General features: G+C 50.3%; 3 protein-coding genes across 10 annotated transcripts; 2 read left to right on the forward strand and 1 right to left on the reverse strand.

The window, feature by feature from the left end:
• The first annotated feature begins 6,822 nt into the window (after positions 1 to 6,822).
• Positions 6,823 to 16,342, forward strand: MANEAL (mannosidase endo-alpha like). 5 transcript variants are annotated; one of them, XM_036848082.1, is made up of 5 exons: positions 6,823 to 7,475; positions 8,683 to 8,792; positions 9,906 to 9,982; positions 11,088 to 11,131; positions 11,365 to 11,456. In XM_036848082.1, the coding sequence occupies exons 1-5, from the start codon at positions 6,923 to 6,925 to the stop codon at positions 11,439 to 11,441; spliced, it is 861 nt and encodes a 286-aa protein (XP_036703977.1). In that variant the 5' UTR covers positions 6,823 to 6,922; the 3' UTR covers positions 11,442 to 11,456. The 5 variants fall into 5 exon arrangements, with proteins under 5 accessions (XP_036703977.1, XP_036703982.1, XP_036703988.1 ...); XM_036848087.1 differs by lacking the exons at positions 11,088 to 11,131; positions 11,365 to 11,456 and adding an exon at positions 15,832 to 16,342; XM_036848093.1 differs by lacking the exon at positions 11,088 to 11,131 and having other exon boundaries at positions 11,365 to 11,433.
• On the reverse strand, positions 11,379 to 17,740 carry YRDC (yrdC N6-threonylcarbamoyltransferase domain containing). Of its 4 annotated transcripts, none has more exons than XR_005019394.1 (5): positions 17,253 to 17,654; positions 16,591 to 16,705; positions 16,349 to 16,468; positions 14,644 to 14,860; positions 11,379 to 11,456 (listed from the first exon to the last, which is right to left on the reverse strand). XR_005019394.1 is itself a non-coding variant. In XM_036848114.1 (5 exons), exons 1-5 carry the CDS (start codon positions 17,642 to 17,644, stop codon positions 11,411 to 11,413), a joined length of 816 nt encoding a protein of 271 aa, XP_036704009.1. In that variant the 5' UTR covers positions 17,645 to 17,654; the 3' UTR covers positions 11,379 to 11,410. The 4 variants fall into 4 exon arrangements, 2 of the variants coding, with proteins under 2 accessions (XP_036704009.1, XP_036704023.1); XM_036848114.1 differs by having other exon boundaries at positions 14,644 to 14,786; XR_005019393.1 differs by lacking the exon at positions 11,379 to 11,456 and adding an exon at positions 13,419 to 14,340.
• A 28-nt stretch (positions 17,741 to 17,768) lies between these two features.
• Positions 17,769 to 19,574, forward strand: C1H1orf122 (chromosome 1 C1orf122 homolog). Its single transcript, XM_036848139.1, has 3 exons — positions 17,769 to 17,904; positions 17,996 to 18,197; positions 18,446 to 19,574. The coding sequence occupies exons 1-3, from the start codon at positions 17,870 to 17,872 to the stop codon at positions 18,539 to 18,541; spliced, it is 333 nt and encodes a 110-aa protein (XP_036704034.1). The 5' UTR covers positions 17,769 to 17,869; the 3' UTR covers positions 18,542 to 19,574.
• The last annotated feature ends 3,458 nt before the right edge of the window (positions 19,575 to 23,032 follow it).

A 23,032-nucleotide genomic window follows, 5' to 3' on the forward strand; every position in this document is an offset into this window, starting at 1 on the left:
GTCTTGAACCTCTTAATTCTAAATGGTATTTTATTTTGTTTTATTTTTTTCTTTTGGCTGCACTGCACAGCACATGTGGGATCTTAGTTCCCCAACCAGGGATCGAACCCACGCCCCCTGCAGTGGAAGCACAGAGTCTTAACCACTGGACCGCCAGGGAAGTTCCTTGAACCTCTTAATTCTGGGAGGCATTTGTACACTTCTCAGAAGTCCTGATGGAACAAAGGCCCCATTATCTACAGCAGTGATGCCGAAACCTGGTCTCCGTGCGACAGCACTGAATTGAATCTGGGAGGCAGAGTTTTCGGTGAAGCAGAAAAAAAAAATAGCTTTATTGGCAAAGCTTTATTGCTTTGCCAGGCAAAGGGGGCCACAGCGGGCTAATGCCCTCAAAACTGTGTGTCCCGACCTGGAGAGAGTAGTGAGGAGTTTTATTGTAAATGGTTCAAAGAGGAGGGAGTGGTCAGCTCGTGGACATTCTTCTGATTGCTTGGTGGTGAGGTAACTGGGAGTCAGCATCATCAGCCTTCGGGTTCCAACAGATCTGGGGTCTACGCGCTTGTGGGCAGCATACAGTTAACTTCTCCCACCTGATGGGGGTGTTCAGTTTCTGCAAAACAGCTCAGAGATATTGTTATGTGTATCCCTTGAGGGGGAACCAAGACCCTGCCCCAAGGCTGCACTCTTGTTTTTTAAAATTATTTATTTATTTATTTGGCTGCACCGGGTCTTCGCTGGGGCATGTGGGATTTAGTTCCCCGACCAGGGATCGAACCCTGGTCCCCTGCATTGAGAGTGTGGAGTCTTAGCTACTGGGCCACGGGGAAGTCCTGCACTATTGTTTCCTGACTGTTCCTTCCTTGTCTCCGCATCCCTTCCTTTCCCTGATTAGGACCTGTTTGAACCTGCCCTTTGGAACTCAGGGAAGGTCGTGGGGGCTGAATGAAGCCTATTTCCTGCAAACAAGAAATGGGGGACACAGAAAGGCTTTTGTGCCCAGGAGCGCCACAGGGTCCTGCTCGGTTTCAGCAGTAACCTCCATCATGCATCATTAGTTTGGCTTTTCTTTCTTTCTTGTCTCATTCTTTTCAGGTCCTCACTCTTGCTTCCTAGAATTACCTCTTAAATGACCTCCCTGCTCCCAAGTCGTTTTCTCAATCTCTGCTTGAGATTGACAGGTGTACAAATTAACAAAGGGAAACCTAAGTAAAATAGAGTCAGAAGACCAGAAGGTGGAGCTCTCCTGCATGCACCACTTTGCATCAATACAGATCCCAACAAGAAGAGAGGGTACCTTGCTTCTCCAATAGGAAGTGACACTACTTAATTATATTGCCAGCTGGAAGAATACAGATTTTTCTCCTTGCCTGGCAACAATTCAGCCAATAAGAGACTAGCACAACTCAGCCAATGAAAAGCCACTATACTTCAAACTCACAGTATCCTCCAATAGATTTTTTTGCCCCTCCCAACTTTCCCCTCTCTATAAAGTTTCCTCTCCTTTGTTTTACCAGGACTTGCATGTGGTTCCCCAAATAGTTGTTTGTCCCAAATTGCAATTCTTTGCTGCTCTTGAATAAAACCTGTTTTGCTGGTAAAACAACTGGCTGTTTCAGTGTTTTAGGTTAACATGGGCAACCAATAAAGTCTTCTCCATGAGCTCATCTTGCTTAGAATAAAATTGTAACTTATTAGATTATTTCAGGGTTTCACACTGAAACCAGGCCTCGAGGAAAACAAATCAGGAATTCCATACCACTAAGTTCTTCTCTTTTTCCTTCTCTTTTAATGGCATTGCCTTTTGAGAGAAAGATTGAATCTATCCTCAGCACCAGAGAGAAAAATCCCGAAGAAGGATTGTAATCGAGGACTCTTGGGTCAGTGTCCATCACTGATACAATGGGAAACAAAGCGCTATTGTCAGTTCACCTTGGGTCAGAGTTCTAGCCCTGGGTCAAACCATTAGGGATGGGTGGTAGTGTCAAGGACTCCAGGCATGGCCAGTGGGGACCACCACTGTGTTGCAAAGCAGCCCCAGAAATAGTGGAATAATTGAGAGCTGGGGAACCTTCCCACTAGTTATCTAAGACCACACTACCCACCCCCAATTCTCTTACTTCCTCTTTAATGATTCTTTCTCAGTTTACTTCACGTGTTCTTCCTCTGCTCAACCCATAAATGCTGGTGTTCCTGAAAGTTCCATCCTTATTCTTCTTCTCTTATTCATTCCCAGAGTCATCTGATTCTATGGTAGACATTATGGTCTTCTTCCCAACATTTAACTCAATGCAAAAATTTAATCTAATCCAGTCATGGTCATTCCATTCCCCCTTGGCAAAAATCTGTGTGTTGAACAGGCCTAAATCATATTAGACCAATGTGATTCAAGGAAATGCTTGCTTAGGACTTCTGTAAGGCAGCTATGCTCACCACTATACCACCAATGCTGCTTAGGACTTCTGGGAAAGAGAAATCAGTTTTACCATTGTCTGTTGGATGGCAAAAGGAAGCATGCAGCCTCAACTACCTGTGGCAGTCATTTTGTGTTTTGAGTGGAGCCAGTTTTGGTGTGAAGTCAATGATGGGGACAGCAGAGCAGTGAGATGGAAGCATCCCAGGTCCCTAAAGACATTGTTGAACCACGGCATCTACCCACTCTGCCCTCCCATTGGATTTCCTGCACTGTGAGATATGGTTCCACATTGTGTAAGCCAGTTTGAATCAGGTGTTTGCTATTGGAGCTGAAAGCATTCTACTTAATTCACACTTTTTTTTTCTTTTTTATTTAAATTTATTTTTTATTGAAGTATGGTTGAATTACAATGTTGTGTTAATTACTGCAGTATGGCAAAGTGATTCAGTTATACATATATATACATTCTTTTTCATATTCTTTTCCATTATGGTTTATCACAGGATATTGAATATAGTTCCCTGTGCTATACAGTAGGGCCTTGTTTATTCATTCTATATATACCAGTTTGTTTCTGCTAATCCCAAACTCCCAATCCAACCCTCTCCCACCCCCCTCCCCCTTGGCAACCACCAGTCTATTCTCTGTGTCCCTGATTATGTTTCTGTTTCATAGACAGGTTCCTTTGTAACATATTTTATTTATTTATTTTTTTAAATTAATTAATTAATTAATTTATTTTTGCTGCGTGCTGGCTTTCTCTAGTTGCGGCGAGCGGGGGCTGCTCTTCGTTGCGGTGCGCGGGCTTCTCATTGTGGTGGCTTCTCTTGTTGCGGAGCACGGGCTCTAGGCGCACGGGTTTCAGTAGTTGTGGCGCACAGGCTTAGTTGCTCTGCGGCATGTGGGATCTTCCCGGACCAGGGATCAAACCCATTTCCCCTGCAGTGGCAGGCAGATTCTTAACCACTGAGCCACCAGGGAAGCCCCTGTAACATATTTTAGATTCCACATATAAGTGATATCATATGGTATTTGTCTTTCTCTTTCTGACTTACTTCACTTAGTATGATAATCTCTAGTTGTATCCATGTTGCTGCAAATGGCATTATTTTGTTCTTATTTATAGCTGAGTAGTATTCCATTGTATATATGTAGCACATCTTCTTTATGCATTCATCTGTTGATGGACATTTAGGTGGTTTCCATGTCTTGGCTATTGTAAATAGTGCTGCTATGAACATAGAGGTACATGTATCTTCTTTTTTTAAAAAAATATTTATGTATTTACTTGGTTTGTGCTGGGTCTTAGTTGCAGCAGGAAGGCTCCTTAGTTGTGGCATGCAGGCTCCTTAGTTGTGGCCTGCACACTCTTAGTTGCGGCATGCCTGTGGGCTCTAGTTCCCTAGGCAGGGATGGAACCCGGGCCCCCTGCATTGGGAGCACGGACTCATAACCACTGTGCCACCAGGGAAGTCCCAGAGGGTACATGTATCTTCTTGAATTACAGTTTTGTCTGGATATATGCCCAGGAATGGGATTGCTAGATCATATGGTAATTCGATTTTTAGTTTTCTGAGGAACCGCCATGCTGTTTTCCACAGTGGCTGCACCAACTTAAATTCCCACTAACAGTGTAGGAGGGTTCCCTTTTCTCCACACTCTCTTCAGAATCTGGTATTTGTAGACTTTTTAATGACAGCCATTCTGACTGGTGTGAGATGATACCTCATTGTAGTTGTTTTTTTTTTAATAGGTTATTTTATTTTATTTATTTATTTAAATTAATTAATTAATTCATTTATTTATTTATTTTTGGCTGCATTGGGTCTTCGTTGCTGCATGCGGGCTTTCTCTAGTTGCGGCGAGCGGGGGCTACTCTTCGTTGTGGTGCGCAGGTTTCACATTGAGGTGGCTTCTCTTGTTGCAGAGCACAGGCTCTAGGAGCACGAGCTCAGTAGTTGTGGCTCTCGGGCTCTAGAGCACAGGCTCAGTAGTTGTGGCACACGGGCTTAGTTGCTCCGCGGCATGTGGGATCTTCCTGGACCAGGGCTCGAACCCATGTCTCCTGCATTGGCAGGCGGATTCTTAACCACTGTGCCACTAGGGAAGCCCCTCTCATTGTAGTTTTGATTTGCATTTCTCTAATATTAATTCACACTTAATGCTGTGAAATAAAATTCATATTTTATGGCAAGACCAGAAAAATTTAAACATAAAAAATTTTATGTGCCCTTTGGCCTCCTCTCTCCCCACACTGTGCATTGTATAACTGCTTCATGCATCGACCAAACCTTCCCCATAAGCAGAAATACCTGCTCAACTATAAAGAGCAACATTCTCCTAGCATCAGTAAGGCAACTCCTTAAAGATAACATTCTTATTTTTTAAAATTCTTTTCCACTACGGTTTATTATAGGATATTGAATATAGTTCCCTGTGCTATACACTAGGACCTGTTGTTTTTCTATATTATATATAGTAGTTTGTACCTGCTAATCCCAAACTCCTAATTTATCCCCCCCCTCCCCCTGCTACCCCCTTTGGTAACCATAAGTCTGTTCTCTATGTCTGTGAGTCTGTTTCTGTTTTGTAAATAAGTTCATTTGTATCATATTTTAGATTCCACATATAAGTGATACCATATGGTATTTGTCTTTCTCTGTCTGACTTACTTCACTTAGTAGGATAATCTCTAGGTCCAACCATGTGGCTGCAAATGGCATTTTTCAATCTTTTTTATGGCTGGGTAGTATTCTGTTGTCTGTATACACCACATCTTCTTTATCCACTCATCTGTCGATGGACATTTAGGTTGCTTCCATGTCTTGACTATTGTAAATAGTGCTGCTGTGAACATTGGGGTGCATGTGTCTTTTCGAATTAGAGTTTTCTCCAGATATATGCCCAGGAGTGGGATTGCAGGATAATATGGTAGTTCTATTTTCAGTTTTTTTAAGGAAACTCCACACTGTTTTCCATAGTGGCTGCACCAATTTACATTCCCACCAACAGTGCTAGTAGAGTTCTCCCCACTTTCTCCAGCATTTGGATAACATTCCTTCTTGCTAAGGGATCACATGGGGCTTTGATCTGGATTATGTAAACGGTCAATAATACGTCATTTAATGTACAGCCCTCTGTCTCAAAAAACTTATATAACTGTGCCTTGACTTTTAATGGGCAAAACAGCTCTCAGAGCTTTCTGAGATGCTCTTCCCAGGTTATAATCCTCAAATATGGCTCGAATAATATTTTCCATTTCTGTCTTAGATCGACTGGTTAATTTTTCGTCGACACTCCCATGAATTCTCTTGAATGCACTTTCCTGGGCTCCAAACCTACCCACATTTCCCAACCTTGCTCCTCCTCTTCCTGGGTTTCCGACAATTCATTTACTTAAGAAATGAGAATGTGGCGCCTACCAGTGTGCCAAGCCCTGTTTTAGACACTGCAGATATAGTGGCTGATGAAACAGAATTGTTGTCTTCATGGACCAGAGAAGGAGGCAGACGATAAACAAAACTTTTTCTTAATGAGTCAAATAATGAGTAACGCAGAGTAGGAACTTAAATCAGTGTTGAGTGAAAAACTTAACATTGTCTATAGAATATCACATCAGAGTCTGTTATTCACTCCACAAGCAACCCTGGGCACTGAGTGTCACATCCTGTTTTCCAAGCCCTTGGAATCTAAAAAGGTAAAGGTAACCCAGCGCCTGCTCTCTGGAGCTCAGCGTCCAGAAGGAACTTCGAGCAAGCGCTGAGTGCTAATTTTGTTAGGCCCTGTAAAAAGTGCTTCATGGTAGCGATCTTATTTAGTCCTCACTGACTATAGGAGGTTGTCCAAGGACAGAGAGCTTGGGACAACCGGCCCGAGAGCGGGCAGGCTGGGCAGTGACAAGAGCTCTGGCGAGGAGGCAGTCCTGATCCTTGGACTTAGGCCCAGTCCCTGTGACCTTGCGCAAGTCACGGTCTCCCTCGTCCTCCCACTCTAGCCAGTGTCTGTAGTGTCTGACTCCTAGCGGGGAAGGAGGTCGTTGGAGAGAGGGACAACCACAGACACTGCTTTCTTCCCCACCGTGCCCTGTGCTCCCACGCCCTCCAGCGCCACCGCCCAGACCTTCTTCTCCTGGGTTGCGGGAGGAGGGCATTCCCTTTCCCCCAGCGGGCTCCTTCACCGCTGCCCCAGGCTGGAAGGCGACAGATCCTCCGCGGGCCACGCGCCTTGACTTTGGCCCCTGCTCCTTTGGCCCGGGATCTCGTAGCTCTCCCCGTCCACTCCCCCCGCGGCTCGCGACCACTTGGTCTGCGCCGCCTGCATTCTCTGTGTGCCGGGCCCGCCCGCACTGCGGGGGAGAGGCCGGGAGCCGCCCACGCCGCGCTCGGCGCCCGGAGTCGCCGTCTCCTTGGGACGCGCGCGGGTTGCGCTACGCGCGGGAGCCGGGCGGGCAGCCATGGCGCGGCGCGCCGGGAGGTAGCCGGGCGGGACGCGGAGAGCGCGGGGGCCGCCATGGCCCGGCGGCGGCGCCGCGCCTGCATCGCGCTGTTCTTGGTGCTGCTCTTCGCCTTCGGCACTCTCATGGGCCTGCGCACGCTCAAGGCTCCGGACGGACTCCCGGCGCTGGGCCCCGGCCTGGAGCTGGCGCCCTTTGAGCGACGCCCCGAGGGGGGCCCCGCGCCGGCCGCCCGGGCCCCGGCCGCCCCCGCCGCGCCGCCGCCGCCGCCTCCGCCTCCGCCCCGCACCGCGGGCCCGGGCAGCTCCCTGGGGCCGGCCCCAGCGGAGGCCGAGCCCGCCCCCGGGCAGAGTCTGCGCGTCTACTCGGACCTGCACGCCTTCTACTACTCGTGGTACGGGAGCCCGCGGCGCGAGGGCCACTACATTCACTGGGACCACGTCATGGTGCCGCACTGGGACCCCAAGATCTCGGCCAGCTACCCCCGCGGCCGCCACAGCCCCCCCGAAGACTTGGGCTCCAGCTTCTACCCGGAGCTGGGGCCCTACAGCTCCCGGGACCCCGACGTGCTGCGGGAGCACATGACCCAGCTGAAGGAAGCCGCCATCGGTGAGCTCCCCCCCTCCCCCGTCGCTGGGCCCCCAACCTCGCCTTTCTTCGTTCCCACACCCCAACTTCCACTGCTCCTATCACGGGGCCTTTGGTCCCACTCACTCGTCAGCCTGGCTTCTACCTCTTCTCTTCGAGAACTCTCATCCCGTGCTCACCAGGAGACCCCGCCCCCATCTTCTAGTTTTCAGACTCCTCCACCTCTGCCTTCTGACCCCTTACCATTCCAGGGCCCTTTCCTAGAGCAGAGCTGCTGGGAGGGCCAGTGGAAGGCGTTTGCACCAGGGCTGTCCCAGGTAGGGACAGCGAGGAGAGGAGAGCAGTCTATTGGGCTTCTCGGTTTGGGTAAGTGAGGCCTGGGTACCCTGGCCCCGCAGGAGTCTGGGGTTCAGAGCAGTAGTGCCTGGGATGGCTTCTGCTTTCACACTAGGCACAGGGTAGGGCAGCAGCCTTTCCTGAGTTTGCTGGCTGCAGAAAGGAAAGTTTTTCTACGTTGTATGCTGGACCCTGCTCTATTTGCAGTAAGGGGCCTGGGAGCTTTTCAAGTACTCTGCTTGAAAAGAAGCCCCTCTGTCGGCAGGCTGGGGTGGGGAGGCTGACTTATTTCAGATTTTGTCACTGAATTCTGCTGGATTTTACAGTACATTTCAATTTCTCTGGAAATGGTTAATGAGTGGGGGGAAAATCGAATGCCAGAGACAGTGGTGGGAAGTATTCACAGATAAATAGCACAGAGGCCATCCCTCAAGATTCTACCATCTAGAGGGGCAGACAGTTGAGTCAAATGTTATTTCCCACTGGAAGGGTAAAATGACCTCTGCTCAGGGCTCCTCTCCCCGAGGGACCTCAGAGGTGCTCCTCTCCTCCAGAGACAGGACTGTGCCTTCCGGGTGGGTGTGTCATTGTCCACCCATTTCCCTTTGTTTAACTACTTGCTAATGCAGGCCAGAGGCTGCTGAGGCTCTCCTGGCTCCTTCCTGGCCTGGCACGTTAGGGTTCCTGCAGTCACTGAGCTTCAGCACCGCGGGCGTGGACAGCTCCAGGACTCACAGCTCAGGGATCTGATCTGCAAGAAGAGAACCTGGCAGGAGTCTCCCTCAAGGTTTCATTCAGAAACCATTCTGCAGTTGGAGATGGTTTGTGAGGAACGAAATCTCTGTTGTGGGGTACTGTGTGTCTCTGAAGTAGCCTCTGTGTTGTGTCTCAGGCGTCCTGGTCCTGTCCTGGTACCCACCTGGCATGGCTGATGATAATGGGGAACCCTCAGATGACCTGGTGCCCACCATTCTGGACACTGCCCATCAGTACAACATCCAGGTGAGTCTCCAAGATGTCAAATGCTCTCTGGCCGATTCTGGAGATGTCCCCTCCTCCGCCCACAGGGATAGTGCCTCTACCAAAGTTCCTGGCGTTAGCCCAGGTATGCAAATACATAGCAAGTGTGGTGTTGGGGGTAGGGGTCTAATAAATAGTGCCTATGTCACTTTTTTTTTAAATTTTATTTATTTTTTATAGAGCAGGTTCTTCTTAGTTATCTATTTTATACATATTAGTGTATATATGTCAATCTCAATCTCCCAATTCATCCCACCACCACCCCCCCCTGCCACTTTCCCCCCTTGGTGTCCATACGTTTGTTCTCTACATCTGTGTCTCTATTTCTGCCCTGCAAACCGGTTCATCTGTACCATTTCTCTAGGTGCCTATGTCACTCTTATTTTTTGAGTTCTGAAAAAAAATTTTGGGAAAAATAAATATAGGATAAATGGGAGACTAAATTAATATCACCGTGATAGAGGTTAGGTTGGAGACCCTGATCCTGGAGAGAGGGCAGGCAAGGGCCAAATGGGCCCACAAACTGAACTCCAGCCTCAACTCCCTAGTGGGAGGCAGAGCTGGGCCTCAAGGAGTAAAGCACAGCACGTGCTCTCATCAGGCAGGCTCTCGTTCAAGAGGAATGATGGAGCTGGCCAGGTATTTTCCCCATGTATACCAATCAAGTCAGTCATTGCCCTTACCTGGGTGTGGCAAAAGAAGAAAAACGACGAAGAGGAGCCCCACTCCTGTTCCTGAGCACATCACTGGCACATTAAATAGATCATGGCACGTTTTCCTATGGACACTTCTTCCCATAGTTTCAGGCAGCTAGTGCCGATCACTGGGAGCTGGCACATAAGTTGAAACCTATTGGCCAGCCTGCAACAGCCCATCAGAATGATTCCCAGAGGCCCTGCTGTGGGAGGTGGGAAAACTCACCCCTGTTTTTTGGGCCCTGAGGGCAGTGGTTGCTTTTCTTTACATTGTGCCCATGACTGCCAGGTCTCTCCTGAACTCAGCCTCTTCTCCAGGCCATAGTTGAAGCACGAGCCTTATAGGTTGTGGCCCCTGGACAGATACTCACCTGACCAATATCTCCTCTGTTTGTGGCAGGTGGCCTTCCACATCCAACCCTACAAGGGCCGAGATGACATCACTCTGCATGACAACATCAAGTACATCATTGACACGTAAGGCTGCTCTGGGACCTGGATTTTGGTGGGGATCAAAATGGGGGTAGGGCTAGAAGGCTTGGAGGTGCAGGTCAAGAGACAAAAGGGCAGAATGCCCATGTCCCCAGCATCTAAAAAGAGTAAAAGAGTACTGGGCTTGGAGACAGCAACCTGGGTTTGAATTCTGGTTCTGCGGCCTCCATTCTATGATCAGAGGCAGGCCTCTTAACCTTTGAATCTTGTGAGAGTTACGTGAGCTACTATATGTGGAAAGTGGCTTGCAAATGGCTTGCATATATCATTCATTCAAAAAAATATTTATTGAGTGCCTTCAGGTGTCCAGGCACTGTCCTAAGTCCCAGTTGTACAGCAGTGGGTAGGGCTAGCAAAGTTTACATCCTAGGGTGGGCGTGCAGTGAGCAGATAGTGGTTATAGATGACAAATCAAATAGCGATCCATACTATGAAGAAGTCATAACAGAATAAAGCAGGGTGTTAAGAGTGTGCCCAAGAAACAACTTTAGAATGGGTGGTCCAGTGAGCTTCTCTGAGATGACATGTAAGCCTGCACCTAAAGGAAGAGTCAGCTCTGCAGAGATCTGGGGCAGGCAGAAAACTCCAGGCAGAGGGCTGTCAGATCCAAAGGCCGTCTGATGGGACAAGCTTGACAGCAGCCGGTGTAGCCGGAGTGAAGCGATAGATGGGGTAATAGCAGGAATGGCGGTGGGCAGGGCCAGATCAAGTAGGTGGGGCCTTGCTGGTCTCGGTAAGGAGCAGTCAGATCTGATTTACACTTTAAAAAGAGACTGGGTTACAGGGAGGTGGAAGTGGGAGCCTGGAGACCAGTTAGGTGGCAGTCGGTACAGTCCAGATAGAAGATGGTGGTGGCTTGGCCTGGGGCAGGGAAGTGAGGCTTAAATAGAGGAATGACAAGGCTCGGGGGAGGGTGGGAGGGAACTGGGTTCTTGCTTAGAGGCATGATGAGTCCAACTGTGGAGTCCAACTGGATTCAAAATCGTGCTTGGACATCAGGAAAGATCTCATTCATGGCCAGCCCTCCGGCTGTGCTGGCTTCTTTTCTCTTAGGCTGCTGGCTCAGCCTTTTCTTCCTCCTGCTCCTCAGGTATGGCTCCCATGGTGCATTTTACCGCTATAAGAACAGCATGGGTAAGAGCCTCCCTCTCTTTTATATCTATGACTCCTACCTGACATCCCCTGAGGCCTGGGCCCACCTCCTGACACCGAACGGGCCCCACTCAATCCGCAACACCCCCTACGACGGGGTCTTCATAGCGCTGCTGGTGGAGGAGGGCCACACCCATGACATCCTGGCCGCCGGATTTGATGGCATGTACACCTACTTTGCCTCCAATGGTTTCTCCTTCGGCTCCTCCCATCAGAACTGGAAGGCTGTGAAGAACTTTTGCGATGCCAACAACCTCATGTTCATTCCCAGCGTGGGGCCTGGCTACATTGACACCAGCATCCGGCCCTGGAACAACCACAATACGCGGAACAGGGTCAACGGCAAGTACTATGAGACGGCCCTGCAGGCAGCCCTGACCGTGAGGCCCGAGATCGTCTCCATCACCTCTTTCAATGAGTGGCACGAGGGCACCCAGATTGAGAAGGCCATTCCCAAGAAGACGCCGACTCGGCTGTATTTGGACTACCTGCCTCATCAGCCCAGCCTGTACCTAGAGCTGACGCGCCGCTGGGCGGAGCACTTCATCAAAGAGAAGGAGCAGTGGCTGATGTGAGGGGCCTGCAGGCAGGGGCGGGAGGTGCTGACGTCCCAGCCTCACTGGAAGATGTCACCACGTGGGGCTCGGCTGAGGTTGTGGGCACTCGCTCCCAAGTCAGCGCCTGGGTGCTTCTGGGCCCATCAAGTCAGGGCCCGTGGAGAACAGAGCTAGTTTCTGAGGCAGGTGGGTGCCAGCGTGTCCTGCAGGGACAGGAAACTAGGCGGTGTTCCAGAGAGGGAACCCCAGGGGCTGGCAGGTGGCTGGGCTTAGCCCAAGGCAGCTCCACATCCTCAGAACACTTTAAAACAATCCCTTCTAGCTTGGAACTCGGCTGGTTGGTGTTCTGGAGTCGCCAAGTCACTGGTCTTAGCAAGGGTGTCAGGGCTCCGGGCTAGCATGCACCCTGCTCTCTGCCAACCGGCGTCCTCTCCAGGCCTCCTTCCCACATCATCTGTCTTCCCCAAGTTAGGGAACCACATTTAAGACTTTCTAAAAGGGAAAATTCTCAGTTTAAGCTCTTCCCAGTAGATTCCCGAACCCAATTATCAGGAAATAATTCTGAGCATTCACACATTCATTCAACACATACTCAGTGAGCACCTTACCGCGTGCCAGGTGCTGGGGGAAAACTTGACCAGGAATGGCTCCCGTCTTCCTAAGCTTACAGGAGCCAGCTTTCCTCATTTGGTGTGGCCTTGTAGCTAGCGCCTAAGCACAGCTATAAGTTTTTCCTTTTTGCTGTTTTTGCCCAGTGCTGGGAGTTCAGTTCTTTTTCCTCGAAGAAAATACCTCTGCGCTCCAGAGCCTCCGTTTTCCTAGATGAACATTTAGCTCCAGGGGGAGGACCAGGACACCCCCCTCCCTTTAGCTGCCTGAATTGAATGAGGCCCACTCACTAGAGCCGTTTTCAGTGCTACTGTGATTTGTATTAAAAATGACATGTTGTTCCTATTCTCAAATCAGCTTTCCTTTTGATCCCTTCAGGACCACAAACTCTTGACTCCTCAGATTCTGTGACAAATTGACATATGGGATGGGCTGGCTACAGTGTTAGCACAACGAAGAGTCGTTTGCTTAAGAAATTAGTTTCAACAAGATTTCTAGAGGGAATATTTAACAAACCAGTGATTATTTACAAATAAACTAATATGCTAACTGCAGGGACTCTCAAAGCAGGCCCTGGGACACCCTCTTGGCAAAATTCTTAGGATCTACTTGAAAATATGTGCATTGGAAACGACGGTATTGAGAAGTTTATGGGCTCAAGACTGAATCCTAGTTCTGAGAACGGGTGTGTGAGGGGAGAGGGGAGGAAGTGAGCCCTACTGGTCACCACAAGGACTCTCAGCTCTAGTTAGGTAACAGGTACTAAACCCCACCAATGGATGGGGCAGGCCTGGTCCCCTTGCTGTGACTCAGTTGGGGAAACCAAGGCAGGCAGGGACAGGTGAAAAGGGCTAGATGGTGACCTGGAACAATTTACAAGGGAGTGACACTGAGGCTTCAGTTCACATATGCAAATTTTTAAAAACACTAGAAGTATGGCCAGACCCGGGGGGCAGGGGCAGTAATTCTCACACACTGCTGATGGCAATGCAACTTGATTCAGTTCTTTTGAAGGCTAACCTCTATCAAGAGCCAAAAAAATGTCCATACACTTGGACCCAGTAATCCTACCCCAAGGAAATAATTCAAAAGAAGAAAAATAAAACATTTACAAAGGTGTTTAACAGCATTTTTTTCTATTAAAGAAAAAACAAAGTTCAAATGCCCAACAGTTAAGTATGTTTTTAACACTTGTATACATATGAATAAAGGTAAAGGCTGCTGAGTAGACACTGGATTTAAACAAAGGTGTTGTAGGTATAATTCATTATAATTTATATTATGAATAAATAAGAAAAAAGTGGCTGAACAGGACAGTAGAGATTTATTTTCCAATATTCCTTAATTTGGACCCCCTCCCACCCCTGTGCCAGCTGAGCTTACTTCCCACCATTAGACCAAAATGATGACTCTCCGCCAGGCAATTACAGCAAAGAACCAGCCCCCTGGTTCAGAGGAAGCAGTCGATGGCTCTACAGTTTTTATTTTTATCCTAAACTGGTTCCAGCTTCAGAAGCACAAAACTCATGCATCTGGTCACTTGAGACTTTTGAAAAGCACCAACCAATGTGTTAGCTGATTTGGACCTTAAGTGCCACTACCCACCAGAGAAGAAGCTCTTACTAGATTCCAAATCTGTTATTTATTTTTCAAAGATCAAAAAACGAAAAAACTTATCAGAACGAGGCCATCCTTGGAATGCTCTTAAAACCTCTATTCAGCTTTTGGCTCATATATGAAATTATAAATAAATACAACCTCCCCAACCAGGTGTGAGGCTTAACCAGCAGCTTCTGAGGCCTGGTCTATAGTGTTCAGAAAGAAACTTTGCCTTAAAAGGTCAGACCAGTAACACTGTAGCCCCAGCGGCCTCTGCCAATGAGGCCTTGCCAGCCACCAGCAGTCGGACACACAGTGTCCAGCACCAGTCCTTGGGCCCTCCCTCCTCCGGAGTTTCACAAGCAGGACCCACGTAAGGGGAGCAGCCCATACTTCTGGAGGATGGCCGAAGTACTTTCTAGGGCACTGGGGAGGAAATGGAGGACAGTTAGGGTTTGACTTCTCAAAGCCCCAAGCCCACCAGATTCTGGAGATCAGGGACTTCTAAACTCTTCGATCATACTATGCTCTATTCATCAAACCCTTGATGAATCCTTTTGAATCCTGAAAAAGCCAGCAAACACTAGCAAATTTAGTTCCACTCCACCCACCACATCTCCAAACCTGCCCGCTCCCCTCAGGGCAAGATGGGAGTGACAACCTTTTTTTTTTTTTGCATCTCCCAACCTGCCTCAAATGCTATCCCTGTGCCACAGCGAAGAGACTCACCAACCCGGACGAATGATGCCAAACTCTCCAGGCACAGACAAGTCAACCACAGTTGAGCCTAGTCGACACTCAGGGCTCTGGCCGTCCCCAATTGGTCCCCCATCAATGACCAAGGACAAGCGAGGCCAGAGGTCCTGAAATTCCTGAGAAGAGGGAGAGGAAGAGCATGGACACCACCTCTGGCATCTGCAATGATGTCATACCGCACACAGGGCACCTAAGACAGAAATCACACAGCTCTAAAACAGCAGACATCTTCCTCTAAGCAGGGGAAGGAACCTCATTTAGTTAGGGTCAGCTGTGGCAAGGACACTGCATTTGCACCTAGGACACCACATCCTACGAGGTTTGGTGCCCCCCCCAGGTTAGCACCCCACGTAACACCTATTAGAGCTTAAAGAAAATCTTGCCGTGCCCAGAGGAAATGCCACACGTTGCTTCAGTTCAGGAGGGAGAAGTACAGTGACTGGAACCCTCGGTGGGAGTTCAAAGACATGGGCTCTAGCCTCGACTTTCCACCAAAACTGTGTGTGACAATGCAAGTTACTTTCCCCAGGGCTGTAAATAAAAGGGCTGGACTAGATGGTCACTAAGGAAGGGTCCTTCCAGCTCTACCACTCTCACCCTGAATCTCAGCAGAACCCTGGATCAGGGTAGGAGAAACAGGGGGGACTCTGCAACTGCACGCCACTGGCGCTCAATCCTTGGGCTATGGAAAGGAGTTCCGCTTCACAACTGCGGACTGAACTGTTAACTGAGCCAGAGCACCACTCTCCACCCTCGCCCCGCATGAAGGCACTGCAGTGGCAGTTAGGCCTGGGAATTTGGGATGGGGGATCATAAATACCAGTTACTGTGCTGGACAGGTAAACTGTTTGCCGAAAAGGTAAGAATCCCCATCCCCAATGCCTAGGATACAGCCACCAGGATCAAGTAAAGCCTGAGAGTAAGAAGGGGTGCTGGGCTCTCACTTTCCAAAGCCCCTGAACCCACTCTCTAGATCTGGATATGGAATCACTTTACTATGAAAGTAAAATCACTTTGCTATGTTCTGCAATTAAAACCAGTAAGGAGAAGTGTGCTCAGTCAAATTTCTTTGTGTCCTCATTCATTCTAAGCTTCTCAGCCAAGACAGGATTAGGACGATCCTTTCTTTCTTTTTTTTTGGCCACACTGTGCGGCTTGCAGGATCTTAGTTCCCCAACTATTGAACCTGGGCCCTCGGCAATGAAAGCACGGAATCCTAACCACTGGATGGCCAGGGAATTCCCGTGGGTGATCCTTTCTTTGACCTGGCTTGTGGCAGAGGTAAGAGAACAGGACCAGGAGTCCCTGGGATAAGTGATTTAACTTTTCAGAGTCTTAACTTTCTTTACAGCAAGTTGTGAAGACTTATCACCCAACTGTATTCCTCAACGACTGCTACCCCAACAGAATGAGAAAAAAACGTACTTATGATGTCTCTTATTGTTAAAAAGACAGTAGGAAAACAACACCAATTCTCCCCCTCGCCTCTCAAACTTTAAAATAAACCTTATCCAAGATCATTCTGTATTCCCCCACCCCGGCCACCTGGGCAGACTTCCCACCATCAGACCAAAAGGGCGGCTCCCCTGCCAGGCAATTTCAGTGAACCATCAGACCCTCTGGTTCACAGGAAACTGTGGCCTGGTGACATTTCCGGGGGGAGGACTGAGTAACTCACCTCAACATTCAGAGAGCTGGCCTGGGAGCTGAGGTTGGCGCTGGTGAGAGCAAGAGGTCCCCCAAACACCTGGGCCAAGTCCTGCATGAAGGCGTGGTCAGGAATCCGGATGCCTACAAGCTATGAGGCAAAGAGAAAGGGGATCATCAGAAAGGTTGAAGGGGTGGGGGATGGCTCTGGCCTGGATCCTAGCAAAAACCAAATGGCAGGAGTCTGGGGACACAAGAGAAAATCCGACTCACAGGAGTGAAGGGGTTCAGGTCCTTGTTGAGCTCCTCTGAGCGTTCCATCACCAGGGTCACTGGTCCTGGCAGCAGGTCATTCAGGAGCCCCTCAGGTACTCTCACACGGCAGTACCTGGGAAACAGAGGGGGCACAAATCCAACCAAATGAAAGGCACTGCTAGTCCTATTCCAGACTCTAGGCAGATCTAGGAAAGGTGACCCGAGGGACCACAATGGGATCCACCTGTCTTCCCTCTTCACCCACAAGAGCTTGAGCACAAGGCAGGGCTCCAGAGGGCCGCCCCAGGCTTGGACCCGCAGGCTACAACAGCTGCACCGCTTTCACGCTCCGTATTTTACTTTCTTCAAGGCTCTCCCTACTAAATTAAGCTACCGTGTTCCCCCTCTTTTATCTTAAACCGTGGGCGTCCCCCCCCCCCCGCCCATTATCACAAAAACGCCAGAAGAGTAGGGACCCCGCCTGCCTCGTTCATCGCTGCGCCCCCATCTCGTTCAAGGCCTGGCAGACGCTAAGCGCTCCACACACGTTTCCAGTTCCGGATTCCCGGGTGAGCCTGGAAAAGCCCCTCCCGCTCTCCGCGCCTCAGTCTCCCAAGCCTGTCACCGGAAACCCCTCCCGCGGTGCCGCCCCCAACAGGGCCGGGTCGGGGCGTCCTCACCTGTAGACGTCGGCCACGCGGCCCAGGCACACGGCCAGCGGCTTGGTCTCGCTGCGGCCCTTGACGCGGTACACGACGCCCAGTGCCTCCGAGCAGCTCGCCGAGCAGGCCAGGCCGTACAGCGTATCGGTGGGGACGGCCACCACGGCGCCGGCGCGCAGCTCGGCCACGGCGGCCCGCAGCGCCTCGGTCCAGCCGGCGCGCTCCGGGTTTGCGGCCCGCACGGCCCCGCTCCCCGGGAGCCGGAACAGCCGGGCCCCCGGCGCCGCCGGAGCGGGGCTCGGCGGACGGAGAAGGCGCCCGCTCCGGGTGGAGCCCGCCGGACCCTCGCTCAACCCCATGCTGGCAGCCACCGCGGCCCTCAGCCCCGTGCACGAACGCGCCGGAGACATCCGCCCAGGCCTGCTTCCGGGAGGAAGTGACGCGCCCAGTCATCTTCCGGTCTGGGAGGCTCCGCCCCACCACCGCGCTGGGCAACTTAAAGGGACCGCGACCCCCAGGAGGATTGAAGGAGACCGGTGGGGACGGGGCGGGGCGCAGCTTTGCGGAGCCTTAGCGCAGCGCTGGGGAGGGGGGGCGGCCGAAAGGGGGGCGGTGGTCGGGCCGCGCAGGCGGAGATGGAATGGGGCCCGGGCTCAGACTGGTCACGGGGGTGAGAGGGGGCCCGTTGGGGTGGGGGGAAAGGGGCTCTGACCCCGCGCAAGCGCCGGCCCTGACCGTCTGTCTCGCTCTCTCCCGGGCAGGGAGGCTGCCGGCGTGGACCGTGGGAAGGCGGGGCTGGGGCTCGGCGGGAGGCCACCCCCGCAGCCGCCCCGGGATGAGCGCGCCCAGCAGCTGCTGGATGCGGTGGAGCAGCGGCAGCGGCAGCTCCTGGACACCATCGCCGCCTGCGAGGAGATGCTGCGGCAGCTGGGCCGCCGGCGCCCGGAGCCGGCTGGTGGCGGGGTCAGTGCCCACCCCGGGCTGGGCCTGGGAGGTGGGGACTGCCCACTGGCCGCACTTGCTAAGTTCTGGCTTCCCCTGGAGGGTGGAAGAGTGTCCCCACCGCTTTATCCCCCACTGCCTTTCAGCTGGGCGAGAGGCTTTGGAAAAGTTAAGTGCTATCCAGATGCCAAGTGGCCATCTCTTGCAGGGCCTAATCCAAGGCCTTTCCTCCCAGCCTCACTTTTTTTTCTTTCTTCTGTTCCAATCAGAACGTCTCAGCCAAACCTGGAGCACCCTCCCAGACAGCTGTCTCCGCCAGAGGTGGCTTTCCAAAGGATGCTGGCGATGGAGCTACGGAGCCCTGACCATCCCCGAGCCGGGCGCCCTGACTTCTCTCCCTCCCCAGGGCTGGTGGCTGGACTGTGAACAACTCCCTTTCAGTAAAGGGGCCAGTCTTCACTGGCAGTGGCTGGTACTTGGCTCTCAGCCTGGGTGGCAGCTCTGCTAGCAGCTGGGTTCACTCCCACTTCATCCTGGCTGAAGGCAGTGCTGAGCTCTGAAATGTAGCCAACGAATACCCAGTCTGATTGCCCAGATTTGGGCAGACCAGCAGTGCTCGCCAGAGTGGTTTGGCCTGCTTTGGGGGATCCAGGTCGTGTTACATGTCCATTTCATGCTTTGGGGGCTCCTAGCCCCACAAAACACTTTTAGCAGAGCCTTGATTAAAAGGAAACCTGCAGACTCTCCTGGTGACCGACCTTTCCTTTCTGTCCCCTCTCTAAGACTCTGATGGCTGGGGAGGGGTGAAGTGGTTGAAAATTGTCAACCATGGGTAGGGTTGGGAAGAAATGCCACAGATACTACCAGATTTAAATAAGCATTTAATTAGGATTTCATTAGTATTTAATATTGCTTTTTCAATTCCAAAAAGTTAAATTTTCACTTCTTAGCAGATATTTTAAAGTACAATATTAAGTTTATACAAAATGAGCAATTAAGCAAACACCATTATTTCACATTCTTCAAAAATACAAATTCATATTTATTCTTTTTTGGGTTTGGAGGTTTCTTCCTTTGGAAGTACTGAACCTGTAACGTTTTCATATCGCTCAGTGGAAGTCTGTTGTTCCCATGTTTCACACTTAAATAAATTTGATAGGCTTTTACATAATCCAAATAAAATTATTTGGGATTTAACCAAGACCTCTGGCCAATGACTAGTGTGTGTCAAAAAAAAGAAGGCTCTCGTGGGTCTTGCTTCTCCTGGCCAGAAGATCTGAGCCAGAGAGTCAGCAAAAACCTGTTTCCAGCCACCTTCCCCAAACAGGGACTAGGAGTTTACGGGGAAAGAGAACAGCTACCTTGAACTCTGACCCCCCACCCGCACATTCTCCAAAACACAACAAAGGATGTAGACTGTTGAGTCAAAGAGCGCCCTGGGGAGGCCTGAGGACACGGGGAAAAGGGCAAGAGAGGCCTCTCTGACTTGGCACCAGTATAAGGATAACAAGAGTACTGCAGAAAACACCCCTGGGTTTTGGTGGAAAAAAAAGGTTTTATGAAAAATTTCCCCGTAAGAAAAAGTAGAACCTGCATTGAGCTGAGAAAGTGACACGACATCATCACCCAATTTGGGGCCCAGCAGGCACACCACCAAAAGGGCAGTGTGTGGTTTTAAACTTTGCTTCCAGTAAAAAAGCTTGTACTATGTACACATTGACATAAAGATCCAGTTTAATTTGCATTTCTCAGTGCAGACTGAGAAGCCCTCTCTTGAACAGGAGTAACAATGAGAAATGCCCAAACAGTGATCATCAGCTTCCCCAAAGGGTGTGAGAAGAGACAGGGGACCCTTTCTCTTGCCCCGCCCCCAACATATGCCAGAGCAAACGGGCTAAACTGACTACCAATCAGAAATATGCATGATTCAGTTTTGTTGCCTCTCCCCGCCCCAATATTTAGGAATGGTCAATTTCAGATCTATGTCACAGCAGAACCATTTGCATATTGGATCTATGGAAATCTTTCTGCTTTGGATGAAGTATATTTTAAAACTTCTCTATTCTTTAGTAGCCTGAGAATTGAAGATAAAATGGGGGGCGGGGAGGGAGAGGGGAGTGAGGGGAAAGGAAGAAAGTTGATAAAGCAGATTATTAACAGCTTTGTTTACTGGATTCAATGAGGGCTGGAGGCTTTTGCTTAAAGAGCCAACAGGGGCAGTAGGGGGAGCAGTATGGAAATGGCTCGTGTTGCCCCCCCCCGCCCCCCCACGACTGCCACAACCTTCCCCAAACATATTTCTGATTGGTGGTATAGGAAAATTGTAAACTCATTAGCAATACTGTTGCAGTTCCACAAATCAATGGTTTCAGTGACTCTGGAGAAGTCTTTAGGATTAAGGACAATGGACGTGATTATACATATAAAAGTCTAGAAGGTGCCAGGTGTCTACCTAGGAACAACCAGTTTCTTCCTTTCAGGCATCACTTTGTAATGGTGAAGAAGGGGGAAAAGATGGCAAGGGACCAAGAAGAAGTGATGAAAAAGGGCCTCAACAGCAGAAAACAGGACCCGCAGCAGTTCTTCAGAGAGCCTGAGGGGGCGCCCTTGGGCACACAGTGAAGGCTTGCATAGATTGAGCAGTTGCTGAGAATGCATAATAGTGTTTCCCTATGGACAGCCTCATGGCACAGGGCTGATGGAGTGGAAAAACGCAGCCAGGCCAGGGCCACATGGGACAACCACCATCAAGCTACACATATTGCACCAAGGTAAGTGCTTTTCTTTTCACACCTCAATTTAACTTTTTTTCTGAGCAAAAAATAAAACTTTGTGGAAAGTATATATGTGTGTGTGTGTGTGGGTATACACACACACACGAAAGAAATTGCAGCAATTGGGTTAAAGATAAAATAACGTAAAGTGCTTTTTTATTATTTCTTTAATATACCAATATGAGGTTCTGCAAACTTGTCCCTTTGGACACATTCAGCACATTATACGAAGTCTCTCAGGAAAACCCACCCACCCATTATCCCCATCAGTCCGCTGCCTTGACCCTGAAAGTAAACTCTCCAATCTACTGACTCTCCCAGAGGTGGTGAAGAGAAGTCCCTTGCTTCTACCCAGAGAGGCCTTCACACCTTAAGGCCCCTCCTGGACTTTGTACCATGATCTCCTTCTGAGAGGGGCGGAGGGGCAGGGGTGGAATTTAATGAATGACACTAATTCCTGTCATCAAACTAGTGATACCCTCACGAGGTTGGCCAAACTGCCAGGAAAGGCAGGGCCACTTTCCCTCAATGCCTCACCCACCTGCCTGGGAAGGACCAAATTCACTAAGGCAGTTTGGCGGTGCCAGCCAAAGTTTCCTGCCACCTGCCAAGCCCGTGAACTCCACAATTCCCCAGGCTGACTAGCATTCTGTAAAGGGGCAGTATAACTGGAGATGCTAGTGGGAGCTGGAAGTCTCAATCTACAGGGTGAAAATGATTAAGGTTACCATGGGAAGAAAAAAGGCGTGATTTTACCTGAAGTCTGCACACCTTCCCTAGCCTCACCCTAGGTTTATTCCTGGGTTTGAAAACCACTCTCCATGAAGGCTCTTTGTGGCTCCACTTTAGCCAGCACCCTCTCTTCTCCAAGGTCCTTGACACTAGGGGCCAGGCTGATAGAAGGGACAGGGGCGGGGAAGAGTGCTAGAAGAAGAAGGAAAGGAGAGACTGCCTACCGTGTGGAGTAAAGGTACTCTTCACAACCACTCACTAGCATTTTAAGCACATTCTTGATGTTTTCAAAAGCTGATTGGATCTGATGGTTCCCCTTGTAATCTCTAGTACCCTAAAAAGGCAGATACTTCAACTAGGAAAATCTGTCAGTCTATACACAGTTTCTTCATCACCGCTGATCTTTGGAGCAGAAAAGCCACTGACCTGGGCGGACCCCAACACAAGCACAGCCCGGGCTGGCGGGAGGGAAGCAATATTTCAACCATGGCACTTCCGACGGCCTTCCCTAGGCTCCTGCTTTCCACCTCAGCTTCCAGGGAGCCGAACCTCAGGTGAGCCTAGGATGGGCACGTGGGGAGGTCATTTGGGACCCACATGCTGCTCTCTCTCTCGGAAGGTGTGGAGAAAACAGCCAGGGTCCTACCGCAAAGCTTCCTATGGGTGCAAGGCCCAGAGACGGCCATGCTCAGCAGCTGGTTTTCCAGGAAGATGAACCACTGTGGTAATAGAAGGTCCCTCCTGCCTCATCAACTTCTGCTGAGGCCAGTGGCCGCCAGAACCCACCAGCCTTTTGGACAGGAGAGTGCAGAGGGTCAAAAAAACCCCGATTCTCGCGACTAGACTCCTGCAATGAGAAACCACCAGCTGCTTGTAGTTAAGCCCATTTCTCCTCATGGCAGTAACATTTACCACCACTGCCCTCTTGTCCAAATCTGTCCCTGAACATCCTGTTAAGGCAGGGCCTCTGGCTCCCAGGTAAATGATCTACTCTGGATACTGTCTTGGCTGGCCCTGAGTAATGGCGCAGAGAACAGGAGAGTGACAGATCTCTCCACCTTAGGGACTGGGAAAGGAAGGCAAGTTACGGCTGCTTTCTGCCCGACATCGTTGACTCAGAAGGGCAGCCCTGTTTGTGGCACCCTGCCCCTCGCTCAAGGCAGGGAAGGGGCCCTTGGGAGGCAGGGGCCTAGTCTAGACATTGGGCCATGCCTAGTTTCTGAGCTCAGTGAGTGGGCGGAGCACTCATGACTACATTGATATAGCCAGTTAAGAGAAACTTTCCATTTTAGTGTGGATTGTATTTTATGTTTTATTTTAAGAGGCAATGACTGACTCAGAGCCAAAGGC

Source organism: Balaenoptera musculus, chromosome 1 (assembly GCF_009873245.2).
Source record: "Balaenoptera musculus isolate JJ_BM4_2016_0621 chromosome 1, mBalMus1.pri.v3, whole genome shotgun sequence".
In the NCBI taxonomy this organism is placed as follows: Eukaryota; Metazoa; Chordata; class Mammalia; order Artiodactyla; family Balaenopteridae; genus Balaenoptera; species Balaenoptera musculus.